Here is a 14,702-nt window from a genome sequence, read left to right on the forward strand (position 1 = left end):
TATCCTATCCTATCTATGACATATGCACAGCCTCAGGTTAGTAGACAGATAGAGAAGCTGAATTATCATTCAATTCTCAGCCCTCGGGTTGAAGTGTTTGCGCTGTGCGGAGCAGTTCCAAAGTAGCTACGGTCGTAGGTACCAGCTGTTGGGTGTCAAGTGACCAGTTATGATTTCTGACATGGACCTTTCTATTGGCTGATTACTCTGCCACCTACGTAGTGTACCTGGTACTACCTGCTGGTATCAGCTAGATAGTCTACTTTCTTAGGAGTCTCAACGGGTTTATCATGTCTAGGTTATATCCATGGATATTTCCCAGGGTACTGACTCTGTAACGAAGCCATCGGGTCCATTGCTTATGGAGTATCTGCTACCGTGCACTAGTAGTTGCATCATGTTAAACCAAATATTACCAAGCCCAGTAGATTCAACTACTTAAGCGTTATGCAGCTATATGCTGTACTCTGTGGTAATTCCATCCTCCCCCCTCCCCCGGCCGCATATTCCCGTTAGGACGAATAGGTAAAGGAATCTGGGAAAAGTTCCAACGATTGCTTTGATCCTCCACGGTCTCTGGGTACATTTGTTGCAGCGCAAGACTATGTACACCCTACATACACTTGAAGTATGGAGATCGGAGTGTCTGGGCAACTGGACCTGGAAATCCCTTGATTCGAAGGTAGCTGTCAGCTGACACAGCTCGATCTGGAGATGTATCCACTCTGACGGTCTCCTCGGTGTACACCGTAGGCCCTCCGTATACTATGTACAATCTTTATGTGCCTCCCTAGCTAGTAGTAGCTAGTAACCAACGTGTGGCCACCTTCGGTTTATGTACTCAGTACTGTAACCGTACCTCCGTGGGATCAGGACCTACCGGCAACTCAGGCTCTGCGGATCCCCGGGTCCGAGCAGTACGGCGTATCAGCAGATCTCATCTTCCGAACGCTTCCTCCCCCATGTGACCCGATTTGCCTTTTGGACAGCATTCGGCGCCACTTCTCTTCTGCCTGGCAAGTCGTTGTAGACGTCATGCGGCATTTGCAGTCGTTTCTCCCAACCTAGTCCTACTGACACGACTACGTACATGTATATGTATGTATGTACACAGAAACCAGAATGTCCTCCCCAGAGGCTCAAGCCCAAAGGATAAAGCTTAAAATAGGTTAGTTAAAACCGAGTAAATTACCTACTAACGACTGCCGTGCACAGAGCAAGAGGCATAACCCCTTCCTGACTCCCGAGTCAGAGATGGAAGTTTTCAGGAGAATAACCAATCCTCAGACATGAGGGAAAACCTTACCGTGCTCTATAACTTCCATTGTTACCAGGAATTCCGAGCCCCTCACTGACTACAGATACCCAAGAAATCATGAGTAGGTGCCTAAGGCGGCTAAGGCCCAGGCACATTGTGTATAATGCCTTACCAGTAGTTAGGTATGTATTGTCTCGGATAGATAGATACCTACCTAAGGTGTCCAGATGACTGACTCCCATCCTGAAACACCTTTGATACAGAGTATGCTTATACGCAGTCTGGAACATGCCAGAGTAGAGAAAAAGAAATCCACATCTCTTGAAATTTGGCAGAAACTATTGGGGTATCATCTTTTGTCCCCAAAAATCCAAGGTGGATTTCTACCTCGTCTACGGAGTACAAACAGGTGGTTTTGTGCTTACATTCCATTCCGTACTGGGGGCCTGTTACGTAAGGTACAGTACCTACACGGTACTGGACCAGTGGTGGTTGCCTTAATACCGCCAAATAATGCGAAGGATCTCCCAATTATTTTCCATCTTCTGTTCAACATTACCCCGTCGGAAGGATGGAAAACTGGAAAGCCCCTCTTTTCCCCTAAACTCCCCCCACCCTTGAGGGAAAGGAAGAGGAAAAAAAAAAAAAGAACATCTGCATGCTACATGCCTGAGCCCTAGAAAGGAAATTCGTTCGGGGATGGAATGATATCATAGTGGACCTCAGATCACAGGACTAACTCCGTACTCGGTGGTGGGACGCCATTTTCAACCATGGTTCTTCTTCTCTGGAAAGAGAGAAAGAAAGAAAGAGAAGGAGGACCAAAGGAAGAGCTGCCGCAGTCTACCTACAACTCCAAATGATTGATGCGACGACTCGATCTTGGTGAAGTTGCTGTGCTTTGCGAGTCAACGAGCGGAGCGGTGCAACTGGTCCTACTCAGTACTCTGTACCGAGCATGAATGTTAAATTATCTCTTGCCTGCTCGGTATTGGATGCAAAAGACTTCCCTGACCCATATTGAACCGTACCCTTCAGCACTCCGTAGTAATACTTGGTATATGTCTCTCGTTTAATTGGATACTCCTGCCCTTTCAGCCCTTCCTTCGTAGGTCTCTACGAATTACACCCACGGAGGACTCGATGGGTCGCAGTTGGGTCCACTGACTGCGTGGAGACTTGAACGGCGTGCTGCAGCTTCCATGTATTGGGTATTACCGAGGTGAAGGTGGACTTTGCCCCGGTTTCGTACGATGCATCTAAAGAATAGATGGGGATGGGTTCATTTATATCATTCCAAAATCCCGCGGAGATGGTTGTTGGTTTTTGCGTAGGAAGAGCGAGAGAGTTTAGGGGAGCGACTAGGTAACTGACTAGAGCTTGTACCTATGTGCACATACTCCGTAGTCCGTACACAGTACAGTATGTACGAAGCCACCCACTTTCTCCCAACACAAATTTCACAGCAATGCAAGAGCCGAAAACCGAGTATTGAGCCCCCATGGTTCCGCCCGCTTCGATTAATTGCATTCCGTATTCCCAGCTTGGTTAGCAGGTGCCATGCTAAATATTTAGCGTGGCGGGCTAGCCTCCATAGTACTGACACTGCCGAGTAGACATGTTTTGCTTCTTGATCTTCCCAAGTCACTGCGCTCTCCGTCCCCATCCCCAGCTTAGGAAATTAGCCATCATGTACGGAGTATAAGAAACTCGTCGTATCCTCCGCACTTGTGTTCCTGCATACTACATGTAGGTGGTGGCATTAGAAAAAAGGACACAAAACTCGCAAATTTGCTCTGCAATGCAGGCAGTCAAGCAACGTGAGCTTCGCAAATTGGGGCCACGGCCCTGTGGAAAACCATTGATCATCAGTGCAGTACTGACTATGGGTCACCGCGAGATGTTCCCTCTTTCCCTGTGTTTGGCAGTGCTCCTGTTCTATACTATACTATCCTACGTCATACGAAAGTTCGCGACAATCAGAACATGTTTTACATTGCCCATCTATGATGCATAACAAATAGTAACAGCTCCCTGTAAATGCCTCCATGCTGGTTTAGCAGTCATACAGATCAGCCAAGAGAGTTGGAGGTGACGAGATGACATGAGGATCAAAGGTAGATGATGATAATAGATGATTCCCTAGGAAGGAGATAAAGTGAAAGGGAGCAAAAGAGGAAGAAGAAATTCAGACCAAACCAGAGATGGATCTATACAAAAAGGTGGTTTCCATGGCGCCAAACAACTGCCTTCCTGGACCAGCAAACCCTTTTCATGGTAACAAACCGGGACAACGCACCATTTTTCAAACATACATAGGGGGAGTGAAGTGTTAATAAAACAAAGGGGTGAAGATGTATAAAGCCGGCGGGCGGGGCTCAATTAGCCGCAGTCACGTTCTGCGCGGGTTTAGAAAGGAGGAGGGATCATGCCCTGCGCCTCGATCTTATCTTGCTGTTCCATCAGCTCCTCGCCGGCGATCTCGAGGGACACGGCAAGACCAAGCTTAGCCGATTGCTATGAAAGAAAATCTCGTCAGTAATTAGGTTCACCGGTATCTTGTGTGCGAACACGTATGGTACTGGGAGGCCACTCACCTTAGCCTGATCAATCTCGCCCGCGAAGGTCAAAGCAATGGGCATCGCTATCCGCTTCTCGAGCAGGCAGCTGACCTTGCCGGCACTATCGACCTGAGCACGGAAAGTAGATGCCCGGAAGTCGTACTTAGCACCGATAGAAGTCGTGCCATCTCTGCTAGGTCCACCCATCATGATCGCCGCCGCATTGGGAGCAAACTGAAGGTTCATGTCAACACCGGCCTCAACACGCTCAGAGAGCTTCCTCCAGTAGGAGGCGGTGAAGGTTCCCTGGGCCTGGAGTTGAGCGCTAGCAATCCAGTCGCTGGTCTTGTACCGGGCGCTGTAAGAGAGAGCGGTCTCCGGGCGAGCGTTCATGGCCTGACGCTGCCAGATAGCCTCGAAACCAAGGGCCAAGCTGGGAGTGACCGACTGAAGGTAGCTACCAACGAAAATTCCGGTAAGGCCTCCATCCAAAGCGGACGGGTTAAACGCTTTCAGGGAGGCCGAGAAATCATCGCCAGTGTAGTCGTTATCAATCTGCATCAGGCCCTGGCTAGCACCAGCCATGATCTGAGTGTTCGTCTTGGTGACAAGCTTGGGGGTCCAACGGTAGTTGCCGACAGCAGCAAGCGCACCGTCGCTTCCGAAGTTACCTTGCATGAAAACCTTTTAAAACCGCGGAGGTTGAATCTTAGCTTTCCATAGCGAAAGAGAAAAAAAGCAAGAAATGGAAAAGAATTCCGAGAAAGAAATGAGTTCGGGACGATAGCTTTACCCACCTTGGGACTTCCATACATGGCCGAGAAAGCATACGGAGGCAGGTTCCCCGACGAACCCATGGAGAAAGCATGTGAGACACGGAACAGAGGAGACATGCCGAAGACCTTGGTTAGATCTGCCCGGAGACCTGTGAACATGAAGTTGGACAATAGAACATCCTTCTGCACCTCTCTGGCGATGTTCTCCACGGTTCCTGGGTTAGGTAGGTCGAGGGCCGCCCTTCGCTCTGAAAACGAATTGTATGCATCCTTGAGGGCAGCGGCGACGGAATTTTCCGTCAGGAACGAAGGTGTGAGATCGGACATTGCGGCTTGCACGAAGGGGTTCGTTTGTCGATTAGGGATGACGCGAGTATATAGGAGTGGTCGTCACAACGAGCTTTGGGAGGAAGCGCGCGGCGTCAGGAACACAAGATTTTGAGACCCGGCTTGAAGATGAATTAAAAGAAGTATGAAGAAGAACAAAGCAACGTTGAACGTCACCAAAGGGAACTCGAGTTAAAGGGTCGTGTCTGGCGTGCTCTGGTTAAAGGACGACGCTGGGGGGACAAAACAGACACCAGGGCAGTTGAGAGAGACTTGCAAGTCCGGACTGAAAAAAGTCACTTTTGCTTTTCCGCCCGGCCTGCGTCTTGGGTGTCTGCGGGCGGCCCAACACCACTAAGCCGCATCGGGACTAACCGGGGGTCGGGCGAGGAGGGATGACGATGATGAGTTATCCAGCAAGGAATCTACTCCAGTCCTATTGATCTAGTCGGCGATGCGCTCTTCTTCGGATCTCAACCTGGATTAGCTGAGTTCCTGGCCTCTCCATAGATCTGAGATCATTCCACACGAGTATATGCTTACCGATCATCCTTGTGATCATTATACAGAGTGTACCTAACTGCTACCTACTCCCCCCACTGCCTCCGCCGCTACCTGCCGACGAGGGATTATTGTTCCCTCCCTTTGCTGCGCATTCGTTCCGGGCTAGTTTCATCATCGGATGTCCTGAGTAGCTCGTGCACCGTCGACCCTTGCTCCTGGGCCTCTTATCTCGACTAGTCATACCGCTATGGATACTTTATTGTAAGCCTTGTTGGGTGGTGTTCTTCTCGGCCCAGCTGCTTCTATACCTGCTTCTGTCGCGACGAAGACATGTCCCGGCAATCACACCTGATACCGGTATCACTGTTTTCACTGCCATCGCTGCACCTCTACGCTTTCTTAACGAGATCAAGGATGCATGGACTGACTATGGCTCCTAGAACGGCGGACATTGTCGCCAATTCCCCGCGGTTCCGCCGGAAATCGTCGACTTTCGTCGATGCAATTCATGATTTACCCGAGAAGGCGGATCTCGCCCCGGCTCAGCTGTACAGCACGGAGTCTGGTAGGCTTTTTCACTCAGGTCGGATTGTTATTATCACCGTGGGCCTACCGGCGAGGGGCAAGACGTTCGTTTGACCTGATAGGCCGTACTAATCCATGGCTATTGCTGACCCATCCATCCTACTTTAGCCATATATCGGTAGCTTTGGCACGTTATCTTAGATGGTACGTTGTCTATTTCGTTACCCATGCTTTCTATGTTTTCTCTTGACTGATTGAGAGTGGCAGGCTAGGTGTCAAAACCAGGATCTTCCACCTCGGAGATTATAGACGTGCTACGATTCCCTTTGGCCAAGATATTCCGGATGATTACTTCTTCGTCAATGGCAAGTGGTAACCACTTCTCCTTTCTTGCTGGACAGCATAGTGTCAGACTCGTGCCATTCCGCGCCATCTATCTTTCTGACAACTTCATTCATTGTTTTGCCTCTTCTGTCTTCCTACTCTCTTGGGTTTTTTTTAAGGGATTTCGACTAATACACTGCAGCTTCTGCATCTTCTGTCCTTCTACGACAAAAAATTGTAAAAAGATGCCGAGAAGATATCTACCAGTTTTTGAACGACGAAAACGGGCAGATAGCAATCTATGATGCGGTCAACCCACTGGCTTCCGGCCGGCGGTCTCTTGCAAAGGAATTTGCAAAACATGATATCGAGGTGTGTGAATATGGATAGTGGTCCTGTTAAAGTTGGTGTTTGTGCTTACATACCTTTTGAGGAAGACTCTGTTTATTGAGTCATGGTGTGACGACGAGCGCATCATTGAAGAGAATGTCCGCAATGTTAAAATTTCTTCGCCCGATGTGAGTTGGGCTTCTTTACAGCCTGTTGTTCAATTCCCCCCTGACTACGACTAGTATGTCGGATGGACTTCTGAGGATGCGGTAAAGCACTACTTGACCCGCATTACTGCTCGGATTCCCCAGTTCCAGACTATGGAGGAAAAGGACCTGAATTACATCAAAGTGAGTTACCCATACGAGGCTTCGTACTGCCTAAGCTAATTTCGAAAACAAAGATGATCAATGCCGGGGAAAGGTTGATAGTGAATAATCGGAGTTTCGGCTATCTTTCCCATCGAATCGTGTTCTATCTTCTCAACCTACACATAAAATCGAGACACACATACTTTGCACGCGTGAGTGGATTGAAGTCAATCTAGACACATGAATGGCAGGTTTCTAACCTCTGAACTCCAGGCTGGTGTCTCGCTAGAAGCCGGTTCGTATAAAGCAGACGCTTCGCTATCCGAGCAAGGGGAAGACTATGCGAGGAAAATGACCGAGTGTTTGATCAAGCATAGGGAAGATGAGATGCAGGCAATGGCTGATCAAGGCGAAATCGACTGTGAACTCAAACCCCTGACAGTCTGGACATCCACCCGACGGAGAACAATCGAGACTGCACAATATCTTCACGGGACTGGGTACAAGGTTCGACAAAGATCGCAGCTGAGTCAATTGAATCCCGGTGTCTGTGAAAAGCTGTCGGAACAGAAAATTCGCGAAGAATATCCCGACGAGGTTGCAAAACATGACCTTGATCCCTATCATCACAGGTATCCTCGAGCTGAGGTAAGTCACTCGTGCCATTTGCAATAGTATCATTCCTAAGTATCAAACCCTCTAGTCATACCATGATCTAGCCGTGCGCCTCGAGCCCGTCATCTTGGAGCTTGAGCGGGAGCAAAATGATCTTCTTATTATTGCTCACGAGAGTGTCCTGAGGGTTCTATATGGCTACCTGATGGCGTGCAACGCAGCGGATATTCCATTCCTAGAGTTCCCACGCGACGAGATAATTGAGGTGAGAAATACATTCCTTTGTCCAATGCACGGCTTAACTAACTCAAATCTTGCAGATTATCCCTGAAAGCTACCAGAACGAGGCGCGCAGGATTCACATTCCCGGACTTCCAAAGGAGATCATTCCAGGCTCACCGGAGGATATAAAGATCCCTGTGCCCTCTAGTGAAGTGACTACTCCGTTGGTCGGGGGGATAGGCAGCCCGAAGGAAGGGTTTTCGACCCCGCAAAGTGGCCTTCGCACTCCTCGTGAGCCTGAAAGGATTTCGCAGCAGCATGTCGAGGATGTTGTCTAGATCGGAGCACTCGCGTGAGCATAGACAGTACTGAGCGAGCGAGCGACATAGAACATGGCTAGAGTTTCCTTCCTGATATAAATCAAACCCCACGCGTGATATTGGTGGCCGTACGTGCAAAAGTACCCGCAATACGCTAGCCTCCATGCAATGTAGAAACAAACACAATATTATCACCTTGTTGAAGCTCGTACTTTTCCTCTCCTTCCAGTTCCCAGTCGGCATCATTGATGAGAACAAGGATCCCAGGTCGCCTGGCATGATGATGTTAGTACCTCGCCAGCTATTTGGTTTTCTCCGGACGTACACGTTATCTTCTAGGATGAATAGCTCCTTTCGCTGGTCTTTCATGACGTTTTCGACGAGGTATTCGACAAGGAAGGTGATATTGGGCCGGCTACCGTCATCCAGCTGACTTGATATCGTGAGGTCGTGTTTGCGTTGGTTTGAGAAAAGGATCTCTAAGCCACCACTTTGGAGAAGTTAGAAGAGGCGAGAATAGCATCCTTGACCAAGGGATGGTTCAACTTCAATAAAGAACTAGAGAGTTGGAGATGTTTTAGAACGTACGTGAACTCAACAGTGATGGAGATCTGATCAGTCGCAGAGGCAGCCATTATTTATAGAGGAGCTGATGAAGATTGACTCGTCAAATTCGGGGTCTACTGCTTTTAAGATCGAAAGACGAGGGTTCTGGAGAGAAAGAGAGAGCAGGAGGGGCTTTATTTTCTCGAGGGGAAATTGACCCGCTTATCGATAAGATTCAAGTTGCGACACAAAAAGTCGCACTCTATTTTCTCCGGACTTTGTGACTGCGCCCTTGAACCCCGCACGACCAGCAGCCCTGGAAGAATTTGTCCATTGTTCTAGACTTGCCTCGATAGGGCTCGAAGAAAAAAAGCGGGCTTCATGGTCTCCATTACGACCGACTATATCAGTGTTGGCGGCAACCGTCACCCCGCTGCCGCGGACTGGGATGTGCAGACGGGCGTGCTCGCCTTCGGTGCAGACAATAATGTCGCTTTGTGGGATCCTCGGGTATGAAACTACTCAATATTATGCTCTATGGTGTCGCTAGTACTCGAACTAATCTTGCGCCTATAGGAAAGTTCGCTCCGTGGAGTCTATGCCCTTCTCGTTGGCCATACCGACAAGGTCAGCGCCGTGCGCTTTTACACTTGTCCCACCACGGGCGAGAAATTCCTTCTGACCGGTTCTGTTGATCGTACGTTACGGCTCTGGAGAGCGGATTCCGATGAAAAACGCCAATTCTCGCTGGCACACACCTTGGAGGGACATACAGGCTCGGTGAATACCCTTGCCATTGCCGACGGTACGGATGTCGCTGTGTCGGGAGCAGCGGATGGGAGTGTCAAGATTTGGAGAATTGCCTCTCAGGAAGGATGCCAAAGCCAACTGCTTCAGACGATAACCCTGAAACCACGGTTCTTTCCCTTGGCTTTAGCCTTGACCCGGCTCCAGAAAGAAGCAAGTGACAGTCCTCTTGTGCTGGCAGTCGCAGGAACCACGAACATCATTCAACTGTACACTGCCGAAAATGCTCTTGTCGATTTTGATATGAAGCTTTCCGCCGTCTTGTCTGGCCATGAGGCCTGGGTACGCTCCCTGTCGTTTACTCATGACAAGAATAGCAAGGTCGGTGACCTTTTGCTTGCCTCTGCCAGCCAGGACAAATACATCCGACTGTGGAGGTTCCACCGGGGTGTGGTAACTCCGTCATTGCCGCAGGATGATGAAGACACTATGATAGCGGGCCTTGAACCGACTTTACAGAACAAGACGCACCAGCTACATACGGCGGGATCGACTTACTCTGTCACATTCGAGGCGCTTTTGTTTGGAAACGAAGACTGGATCTACACCACCGCGTGGAACCCTAACAGCGAGCGTCAGCAACTTCTGTCTGCGTCTGCGGACAACACATTGACCATCTGGGAACAGGATTTGGTTTCCGGAGTTTGGATTTCTGCTGAGAGGATGGGTGAGATCAGTGTGCAAAAAGGATCTACTACTGCCACGGGGAGCACTGGTGGCTTCTGGATCGGTCTCTGGGCACCAGATGGCAAGGGTGTGGCCAGTCTTGGTCGCACAGGTAGCTGGAGGCTATGGAACTACGACGAAGCAGCCGATTTTTGGCTGCAGTCATTGGGCATCACAGGACATGTTCGATCGGTTAATGGTGTGCAGTGGGAACCCACCGGAGGGTATCTCATGTCGACCAGTGCCGATCAGACGACGAGGCTTCATGCACAATGGTTGCGAGTGGATTCTTGCTCGTGGCATGAATTTTCCCGACCGCAGATCCATGGATATGATCTGAATTGTGTTGATACTTTGGGACCGGCGCGGTTTGTGTCGGGTGCAGATGAGAAACTCTTACGGGTCTTCAACGAACCCAAACCCATCGCTCAAATGCTGGGGAAGCTTGCTGGATTCCGGCCATCAAACGACAATGAGCTCCCGGATACGGCGCAAATACCGGTTCTAGGATTATCGAATCAAGCGGTCGGTGACGAAGCCCCGGTGGATGTGGAAGGAAACGGCCCAGATGGCCCGGAGATGGTACATTCTCAACTAAATCAGACGCTACTAGCGGATGCAGATCGACCTCCCCTTGAGGATCAACTGGCCCGGCATACATTGTGGCCTGAGCACGAAAAGCTCTATGGCCATGGATATGAAATTTCAGCGGTGGTCGCCAGCCATGACCGTACCCTTATCGCGACTGCCTGCAAAGCCAGCTCAATAGACCACGCGGTGATTCGCTTATATGATACTTCTGACTGGCGCGAGATCCGACCTTCTCTCACAGCACATTCTTTGACGGTCACGAGTCTTTCCTTTTCTAGAGATGACCGCTATCTTCTCAGTGTGGGGAGAGACCGTCAATGGGCAGTATTTTGCCGGCGCGACCAAGATCCGACCACGTTCTCTCTGTTCGCATCAAATCCGAAGGGCCATTCTAGGATGATTCTAGATGCCGCTTGGGCTCCTGCCACCGACAACGCAATCTTTGCGACGGCGGGCCGAGACAAGTCTATCAAATTATGGCAGAGGGAAGAAGACACTTTCATGTGCAAATCGACAGTGCCTCTGAAAACCTCCATCAGTGCCATCTCATTCTATCCCCAAATACAACAGAACTCGTTCGTCCTTGCGGCCGGAGAAGATAGTGGCGAGGTATCCATATACCAAATTGCTGTCGACAGCCTTGAACCCAAGCATTCGGCAAGCGTTGATCGACGTTTGAGCCCCTCAAAGACCATTACACAATTGGTCTGGCGGCCTTCTACCGGGACAGGAGAGGAAGAGGCGGGCAAGCGTAAGTTCGACCTCGCTGTCGCGAGTGAAGATACCTCGATGCGTGTGTATGCTATTTCCAACATCTCATAAGAAAATGGTAGGTATGTACAAAAGTGCAAATCTCGCTAGAGATATATATGTTGAAAAAACCCCTGGGATGTTGAATTTATCCACCCGATCTAAATGCAAACGGTGCCGTTGATGCCGTAAAACCCCGTTGATGTAGATCATATCAGTAAGGTTGGAATGAATCACTTTTGAATGATTCGTATAAAAGAGAGAGAGAGCGAGGCAAAGGGGAAACGGGGCGCGATCAATTGCGTTTTTCAAATCCATACCCTCCTTTTCCCTCGTGAGATTCGTAGGTCTTGCCTTGGCCATGTCGCCCATTCCGAGGCCCTCTGGCTTTCAGATCTTCCCTCAGCCACTTGAGGACAAGCTCACCAAGTTGACTATTCTGCGACGTCTCCGGAACCTCGTCGTTGAACTTTTCCATTGGACCCCACTGCCGTACGTTTCCCAAGTGCATATGTACAAGATGAGTCGGCCACTGGGACAGGTTGTCTAGAATATGCGTAGCATATACGATCGTGCACGGCCGGGTTTCCGTCTCACGTTTGAGAAAGGCGAGGAAATTGCTCCGCGAAAGGAGGTCCAGATCGACGGTAATCTCATCGAGAAGCAGCACCTGCCAGGGCCGGAGCAAGCCCATGGCCAGTTGTACGCGACGCCGCTCGCCATCGGAGACGGTATGCATGCGCCAATTGAGGTCGATGTCAAGGATGTCCACCAGCTCGTCTCTTCGCTTGGGGTAGGCGTCCCCGCCGACCGAGGCCAGCAGTGTCGGAATATCAATGTCGGAGCGGACGATGGCATTGAGGACCCATTCCATCCCAAGGTATGTCACTCCCTCGAGTCCGTCCGTGAAGGGATCCTTGCCTCCAATCGAAATCGTATCCCTCGGAGCGAGACGCTTACCTGCTAACAAGCGGAGCAGCGTGGTTTTGCCTGCGCCATTGGCTGCCATTCTGTTAATATCCATAGACTCGATCAATACGGCGCGGTGGCTTCTCTTACCTCCAATGAGTAGCGTCCGGCTCCCGGAGGGTACCTGGAGACTCACGTCCGTCAAACCAGATGATCCATCTTGGAATTGGTAGGTCAGGTTTTGAACGTGAATCGAAGGCGCGGGGGAATCGGACATTGCGACGAGATGGAATCTGGGATACCACACAAGGGGAGAGGGGCGAGAGAGACGAACGGCAGAAGAAAAGATAAAAGATTCGATCTAGATATGTATAGCCCTTGAGAGTGACTCAGAAGAAGAATTGCTAACCCCAAAGGATAGAGGGATAGCAGGCCATTATCACGCGATGGATGCGACCGTCGATAACGGAGGCGTACCGCCTTCCCCGATCAGTCGGAATTTTTGCGCCTTTCCCTCCTACCCAATCTCATTTGATTGAAGTTGGATACGAAAACGATGGCCTCCTTGACCTAGTGCCCTCAGCCTTAGAGACGAAGATGCTAGATGCCCCTCTTACGTTTTCCCCATGCGTCAGTTCTTTCGTTATCTCTCTCCTACCAGGCCCTTGTCGATAATGGAGCCCCTCATCACTGTCGTCGGTGCCACTGGCACCGGGAAATCCAAGGTAAGTGAAATCGGAGTTGGAGCAGCGACTAGTGTTCCCCATGAAGAACTAGTAGCTGATAATTGCAGATAGCTTGCAGTGGACCTTGCCTCTCGCTTCAATGGTGAGATCATCAATGGAGATGCGATGCAGATGTATCGCGGTCTTCCCATCATTACGAACCAGATTCCAGTCGAGGAACGCAATGGCATCCCCCACCACCTAATCGACTGCATCGGGCTGGGCGAAGAGCCGTGGCGAGTGGGCTTGTTCAAAAATGAATGCCTTCGACTGATCCGGGACATACATTCAAGGGGGAAGCTGCCGATACTTGTGGGAGGTACCCATTACTATACGCAAGCAGTACTGTTGAAGGATCAGCTCGTCGGGGAGTCCTCGGCCGATCAGGACATGGACGGAGACGCCCCCGATCAATTGGCGGAGCTCGCTGCCAAATGGCCAATCCTTGATGCACACCCCGACGCGGTTTTGCAGAAACTCAGGGAGGTCGACCCGGTTATGGCCGATCGCTGGCACCCCAACGAGACCCGGAAAATTCGCCGGTCTTTAGAGATCTACTTCCAGACAGGAAGGCCCGCATCGGAAGTCTATGCCGAGCAGAAACGCCTGAAACAAGGCGTGTCCGAAGAAAAGTCTCGAGGGAATGCGCAACAGCTACGCTTTCCGACTATGATCTTTTGGGTCCACTCGGACAAGAATGTCTTGAATTCTCGGCTCGATCAGCGTGTGGATAGCATGATGGAACAAGGTTTAATGACGGAAGCAGAGCAGATGTTCGAGTACCTCAGAGAGAAGAACAAGCAAGACATCACCGTTGAACCTACTCGTGGAGTGTGGATTGCCATTGGATTCAAGGAACTGGCGCCTTACTTTGAAGCATTACATAGCGGTCTCCGAAGCCAGACGGAACTGAACGACCTGAAGAAGTCATGCATCGAACTCATCAAGATTGCAACCCGCCAATATTCGGCATCCCAGATCAAATGGATTCGAAACAAACTTTGGAACACCTTAGCCGAGGCTGGTATGACACACCGGCTTTTCCTGTTGGACAGCACCGACGTTGAGAATTGGGAGAAGTGCATCACTGAGCCGTCCGAGCTGCTCGTCCAATCCTTGCTCCGGGACGAGGCTACTCCTGACCCCAAATCTCTCTCAGAATTGGCAAACAAAACGCTGGGGGCAAAAGAGGTGCAAATGCTGAAGGGCCCACGACCGGAGTCTAAAGCTATGAAATGTGACGTTTGCAACAAGACCATGGCCAATGAGGAGCAATGGGAAATTCACATTAACGGGCAGGTCCACAGGAGAATGCTCAAATATGCCGCAAAAAAGGCGGAGCAGCTGCGGAGAAAGCAGGTTGAGCTGGAAGAAGATCCAGGGACTACGCCACCCACAGACAGCTGCCCGTCTTCTCTATAGTATCCTAGCTTCCAGCCGAAAGGCAGTGGGTAGACTGGAAGCTACGGATAATTTTTTGGATTAATCTTTGAGCACTCAGCCCCAAGACAGCGGGCCTGCTTTATTATTAGATTTCATCTTAACTATTATACAGCCATGGTTATGGATATTAGCAAAAGACAATTCATACACCCCAAGAACTTAGTCCCTCGTATGCAACCTAGTCACCTGCAA

The 14,702-nt window shown here is 50.2% G+C and overlaps 5 protein-coding genes across 5 annotated transcripts; 2 read left to right on the top strand and 3 right to left on the bottom strand.

Annotated features, from left to right (window-relative positions):
- Positions 1 to 3,667: 3,667 nt before the first annotated feature.
- On the bottom strand, positions 3,668 to 4,922 carry tom40 (TOM complex pore protein TOM40; the record flags this gene model as incomplete). The annotated part of the gene is made up of 3 exons (XM_053100433.1): positions 3,668 to 3,775; positions 3,856 to 4,503; positions 4,617 to 4,922. The coding sequence occupies 3 exons, from the start codon at positions 4,920 to 4,922 to the stop codon at positions 3,668 to 3,670; spliced, it is 1,062 nt and encodes a 353-aa protein (XP_052955875.1).
- A 3,305-nt stretch (positions 4,923 to 8,227) lies between these two features.
- Positions 8,228 to 8,708, bottom strand: KD926_007569 (ubiquitin-related modifier 1; the record flags this gene model as incomplete). The annotated part of the gene is made up of 3 exons (XM_053100434.1): positions 8,228 to 8,345; positions 8,399 to 8,563; positions 8,662 to 8,708. The coding sequence occupies 3 exons, from the start codon at positions 8,706 to 8,708 to the stop codon at positions 8,228 to 8,230; spliced, it is 330 nt and encodes a 109-aa protein (XP_052955876.1).
- Positions 8,709 to 9,000: 292 nt separating this feature from the next.
- Positions 9,001 to 11,505, top strand: KD926_007570 (Elongator subunit ELP2; the record flags this gene model as incomplete). Its single annotated transcript, XM_053100435.1, has 2 exons — positions 9,001 to 9,129; positions 9,196 to 11,505. The coding sequence occupies 2 exons, from the start codon at positions 9,001 to 9,003 to the stop codon at positions 11,503 to 11,505; spliced, it is 2,439 nt and encodes an 812-aa protein (XP_052955877.1).
- Positions 11,506 to 11,728: 223 nt separating this feature from the next.
- On the bottom strand, positions 11,729 to 12,619 carry KD926_007571 (putative ABC transporter; the record flags this gene model as incomplete). Its single annotated transcript, XM_053100437.1, has 1 exon — positions 11,729 to 12,619. The coding sequence occupies one exon, from the start codon at positions 12,617 to 12,619 to the stop codon at positions 11,729 to 11,731; it is 891 nt and encodes a 296-aa protein (XP_052955878.1).
- Positions 12,620 to 13,016: 397 nt separating this feature from the next.
- On the top strand, positions 13,017 to 14,489 carry KD926_007572 (tRNA dimethylallyltransferase; the record flags this gene model as incomplete). The annotated part of the gene is made up of 2 exons (XM_053100438.1): positions 13,017 to 13,067; positions 13,140 to 14,489. 2 exons carry the CDS (start codon positions 13,017 to 13,019, stop codon positions 14,487 to 14,489), a joined length of 1,401 nt encoding a protein of 466 aa, XP_052955879.1.
- Between the last annotated feature and the right edge of the window lie 213 nt (positions 14,490 to 14,702).

This window comes from Aspergillus affinis (assembly GCF_023601865.1).
Source record: "Aspergillus affinis strain CMG 70 chromosome Unknown NODE_45_length_233477_cov_87_579804, whole genome shotgun sequence".
In the NCBI taxonomy this organism is placed as follows: domain Eukaryota; kingdom Fungi; phylum Ascomycota; class Eurotiomycetes; order Eurotiales; family Aspergillaceae; genus Aspergillus; species Aspergillus affinis.